Source organism: Cynara cardunculus (assembly GCF_001531365.2).
Source record: "Cynara cardunculus var. scolymus isolate 2C chromosome LG 5, CcrdV1, whole genome shotgun sequence".
Taxonomy (NCBI): Eukaryota; Viridiplantae; Streptophyta; class Magnoliopsida; order Asterales; family Asteraceae; genus Cynara; species Cynara cardunculus.
Genome location: NC_037532.1, coordinates 34816916 through 34822030, shown reverse-complemented (window position 1 = coordinate 34822030; position 5115 = coordinate 34816916). Strand labels below are relative to the sequence as shown.

The window sequence follows — 5115 nt, the reverse complement described above, 5'->3', positions numbered from 1 at the left end:
TTTAGGTTATCGTGAATGGTGCCGTGATATTTTATCGTCATAGAGTAGTAAAATTATATTTAAGGATCTTTCCGTTCTAATGCTCTATCCGAGAGTTATCAGTATTTATCAAGTCTGTTGAAAATCTCATGTACGGTTCTGCAGAGTGGCAGTAAGGGTGACTTATCCGTTGGCTCGAGGCATTTTCTGTACCCCTTCTTACCCTGAAAAAACATGGTTCAATTACGACATTATAACGCAATCGCATTCTCTGGTCCAATTGCATATGTAAGAAAAAGATTATACTAAAAAGGTAAGCAAATACGAGAAATTGTAACATGCATTTTGTGCATACATACGAGACAAAATCGACGCTTTTTTAAGTACGGTCGAATGAACACGTTATTTCATTTTTTATCCCCTTAAACGTCTTTCTAAAAATGTGATCTTTGATGTATAAAAAGCATCGCTTTCAAACTTCGTTCATTTAAACGGCAAAAGGAAGAAAATCCCCATAGCGACACTTCATTCATTCACAGAAAAAAGATCGTTTCATACAACCGTTTTTTGAACGATTTCTTACGATAAATTACGAATTTTTTGGCAGTAAATTCCTGAAAGCAATAACAAAACCATGAATAACCAAATAGATGAAACACAAAACGAATGTCTTAATAATGATAGATGATCAAAACTTGATTTAGTATCGAATCTTGAAAAAGCTTCACATGTGAATATTGCTGTAAAAGAAAAAAGAATGATCAAAAGGCAATAGTAATCAATCGGCTCCGTAATTAGAGGCTCAAAAATCCAGTTTCAACTCGTCTTCTAACAGCTCAACAAATTAACTACATATAAACAAAAATCCCTTCTCATCTTTCAACAATTATTCACCGACTTACAATCTCTCTCCTACTCTCTCCTTCTCTCTCTCTGTTTTCCGGCGAAACTCGCCGAAATCTGGTCGGAAAACTTATCCAAGAATCAAAGACTGAAAAGGGTTTCTGGTACTGTCTTCATTTGGTGCTTTAATTGATTACATTGATCAATACGAGATTCAAAAACAAGCATTTCGTTCAAGAGTTAAAAAAGAAATCGATAGTTGAGGCGTTTTCGTTTTCATCACAACTTTGGGATTCTTTCTTGATTTCTGCAAATAATAGGGATTAGAATATGATTGGATCAGGTTGCTGCTTTTTTCTATATTAAACAAATACCCACATTATCAATTACCAAATCTAAAATACCCACTTCTTTGATTGTCTTCTTTCTGTTGATTTCAGAATCAAAGATTGAAAAAATGAATCAAGGGTTTTGCTGAAATGCAATCAAGAAAGTAGAAAATGGTGGTTCTGTTGGTTTCAGTACAATGTGTTGTAGATTAGTTGAGAACTGTGAGGAGGAGGAGCAGTTGAATGAAATGGGTGGTTGTGTAACATTTGGGGGTGTTGGTGGTGGTGGTGGTGGGGAAGGTAGTAAAGGAGACAAATCAAGTTTGATGGTATTGTCTCAAGCTAAGATGATATTGTGGATGACAAGAGGAATGACAACTTTGTTGATATGGATCTGTGTTGTTCAATTATTGACTGTGGGTGAGGTTTGGGGTCCAAGATTGTTGAAAACTTGGCCTTCTTGTTATACCCCTCCTCAGACTAACCTCCCTTCTCCTTCTTTCATGGAGTCCAGAGTTTTTCTTCCCCCAAAAAGTAGGTTCCTTCCTTCTGCTCTGGTTATTCATTTGGTTTATTCATTGTGAATGTGCATAGTTTATTTTGGTTTATTCATTTTGATTATGCATAGTTCATTTGGTTTATTCATTGTGATTATGCATAGTTTATTTGGTTGATTCATTTTGACTATGCATAGTTTATTTGTTTGCTGTTTAGTGATTGTATTGAAATCTTCCTTCTGGTTATTCATTTGGTTGATTCATTGTGAATTGCATACTTCATCCGGTTCTTAAAGATGGATATTTGCAGCATTTGAACGTAGATTAATGTATTTCTGATTGTTTCCTCTTTAGTAATTGTATTGAAATCTTCCATTTCTTGGTTGACTGTGTTCAGTTTCAAGTTCTTCAGCTGAAAAGTTTCTTGAATGGCAAAGTATTCAGAATAAACTCTTATCATATTCATATGAATTTGTTGTCGAATTCATGATGCATTTTTCATTGGGAGTCGTACAAATCTTGAACATGAATCTGCTTAGTGATTGTATTAAAATCTCCCGTTTCAGCTGAAATTTTTCTTGAAATCCAACTCTGCGGAACGATTCTTTTCAAATTTGTATAAATTTTGATTTGGGTTTGAAAGTTTTGCTAATCTTGAACTTGAATCTGTTTGCAGGGGATTATAAGAACAATGGTTATCTTATGGTTTCTTGCAATGGAGGACTTAATCAAATGAGAGGAGCAGTGAGTAGTTTGCTGTTCTACTTCCATTTTCAATATGGAATTGCTTCAATTTCTGAACGATTAACCGATTAATGCGCTAATTTGTTATTCGGGTATGCAGATTTGTGATATGGTTGCTGTTGCTAGATACTTAAACGTCACGCTAATCGTTCCCGAATTGGATAAGTCGTCATTTTGGGCTGATCCAAGGTAAGTTCATCGTATTCCCAATTAATTTAACCCGAAAACTACACAAAAATGATTGAAATCTGATTCAAGATTTGGAATTTACGGTCCAGTGACTTTGAGGACATCTTTGACGTTGATCATTTCATCAAGTCGTTGAGGGATGAGGTTCGAATATTGAAAGAGCTTCCCCCACGGATTAAAAGAAGAGTTGAGCTCGGAAAGCTTCACTCGTTGGCACCAATTAGTTGGTCTGATATTTCATACTATCATCATCAGGTTCGTGTTACGCCCATAAACCATCGGGTCCTTTTGGTTAAATGACCATCTAACATGTTTGAAAATGTCACCGCTTAACATAAGAATGCCTAGAAACCTGTCAAAAGGTCATAGCTTTCGAAAAGCACTTGTCTTGAGGTCATTTAGCTGAATCCTATCACCTGCACAGGTTTTAACGCGAAAATGAGTCTAATTTGTTGACGTATTTATTCATCCACAGATCCTTCCGCTTATCCGGAGGTATAAAGTTGTACATTTAAATAGAACTGATGCTCGGCTTGCCAACAATGGGCTTCCTTTAGAGATTCAAAAACTGCGTTGTAGAGTAAATTTCAGCGGTCTTAGATTCACTTCGCAGATTGAGGAATTAGGTAGAAAAGTTGTGAATATCCTCCGGAAAAACGGGCCTTTTTTAGTTCTTCATCTTAGATACGAAATGGATATGCTGGCTTTCTCTGGCTGCACGCAAGGCTGCAACGGTGACGAAATAGAAGAATTGACAAGAATGAGGTGATCTTCGAATCAAGATTCGATTTTTTCTTTATACCCTATTTTGTTTTTATCTTGTATCTCATTTCGGTATATTTCCGAAATCGTTAGATATGCTTATCCGTGGTGGAAAGAGAAAGAAATTGATTCTGATTTCAAGAGGAAAGAAGGGTTGTGTCCCATGACACCGGAAGAAACTGCTCTGATTCTACGGGCGTTGAGAATTGATCGTAACATTCAAATTTACATTGCCGCTGGTGAAATTTACGGCGGCGAAAGGCGGATGGCTAGTTTGGCTACGGAGTTCCCGAATCTGGTCTGTAGCATTGCTCTTAACTATTTTTCTTTCGTCTAACGGTATGTTGGCTAACGAGTTAGCCATGAACAGGTCCGAAAGGAGATGCTGCTGGACCGGTTGGAGCTCGGGTTCTTTCAGAACCATTCATCACAAATGGCTGCACTCGATTACTATGTTTCTTTAGAAAGTGATATATTTGTTCCAACGTATGACGGGAACATGGCTAGGGTCGTTGAGGGTCATCGAAGGTATGCCATTAACGATTTCTTTTGTAGCATAAAACACAGTTGGTTCTGGGGTGGTATACTTGCACAAACAGACGAGGGTTTGAGTCTGACAGCTGCAATATGGGAGTTACAGTCCTTTGGGGATTGGGCTCCTTGTGAGCACACTTGACCCACCTAGCAAACCTTTGTGAGTCTGATAGTCCCTTTGGGGATCGCGCTCCTCTTGGGCACTGGGCTCTTAAGCCGGCTACATAGCATACCATTAAGAGCCCAGTGTGCCCACAACACAAGGAGCCCAATCCCCAACTCAATTGTAACTCTCACATTGTGGCTATCAGAGTCACAGGGTGAGAGTTACAATTCCTTTGGGGATCAGGGTTTTTGTGGGCATACTGGACTCTTAAGCCAACCACCTAGCATACTTCTATGAGTCTGATAGCCGCAAGTGTGGAATTACCATCTCTTTGGAAAATTGGGATTCTTGTGGGCACTTGCCACCTAGCAGGCCTCTGTGTACCTGATTTGCCTCTCACATGATGCTCTTGGTCTGATTTTGTCGGAACGTACCAGATACTTGGGATTCAAGAAGACGATTCGGTTTGATAGAAAGGTCTTGATTGACTTAATTGACCGTTACAGCGAAGGGTCGTTGAGCTGGGATGAGTTCTCAAACACGGTGAAGGAAGTTCACGTGGACCGAATGGGACGGCCAACGCGACGAGTAACGATTTCCGACCGACCAAAAGAAGAAGAATACTTTTATGCAAACCCATATGAGTGCTTGGATTCATAACTAGTGATGATTCTTACTTGTGATAGTTGATTGTATACTTGTGGTATATACATTTTCTTGGAGAAAATGTATCATGTTCATGTGTGTTGATGAAAGGCATAAAAAGGGGATTTGGACATGTAACATTCAATACATTTGAGAGTATTTTGAATATATAATATACATAAAGTTTCTAGCTTAAACAATATCATGTGTCTGTTTGTTATTTTACTGGATTTTTTAAATAACGGTCAGAAAATTGCTGAATTGGGTATCTGATGTCGATAACCAGTATCTTATTATAAACATGTTTTAATGTAAGGAAAAAGAACAACTCGTAAGACGATATACACGACCTTTTACCTTACATGGGTCATTACCATATTTTGTAAAACACACACATATATGTAATGAGTGAGGTTTAAATGAGAACAGTAACTAAATAAAAGAACATGGAAACAACCTGATTACATGCAAAATCACATGTGGTTTT

General features: G+C 37.8%; 1 protein-coding gene across 1 annotated transcript; it reads left to right on the top strand.

Moving 5' to 3' along the window:
• Positions 1 to 912: 912 nt before the first annotated feature.
• Positions 913 to 4828, top strand: LOC112512769 (O-fucosyltransferase 34-like). Its single transcript, XM_025118906.1, has 9 exons — positions 913 to 986; positions 1263 to 1685; positions 2325 to 2392; positions 2493 to 2581; positions 2671 to 2836; positions 3057 to 3346; positions 3437 to 3641; positions 3714 to 3871; positions 4421 to 4828. The coding sequence occupies exons 2-9, from the start codon at positions 1349 to 1351 to the stop codon at positions 4641 to 4643; spliced, it is 1536 nt and encodes a 511-aa protein (XP_024974674.1). The 5' UTR covers positions 913 to 986; positions 1263 to 1348; the 3' UTR covers positions 4644 to 4828.
• Positions 4829 to 5115: the final 287 nt, after the last annotated feature.

Excerpts from the sequence above, each read along its gene's own strand:
- LOC112512769 (XM_025118906.1), top strand. The coding sequence starts at position 1,349 with ATGTGTTGTAGATTAGTTGAGAACTGTGAGGAGGAGGAGCAGTTGAAT. Across the intron at positions 3,347-3,436 it reads GAAGAATTGACAAGAATGAG|ATATGCTTATCCGTGGTGGA; the intron begins GTGATCTTCGAA and ends CGAAATCGTTAG. Across the intron at positions 3,642-3,713 it reads CTACGGAGTTCCCGAATCTG|GTCCGAAAGGAGATGCTGCT; the intron begins GTCTGTAGCATT and ends AGCCATGAACAG.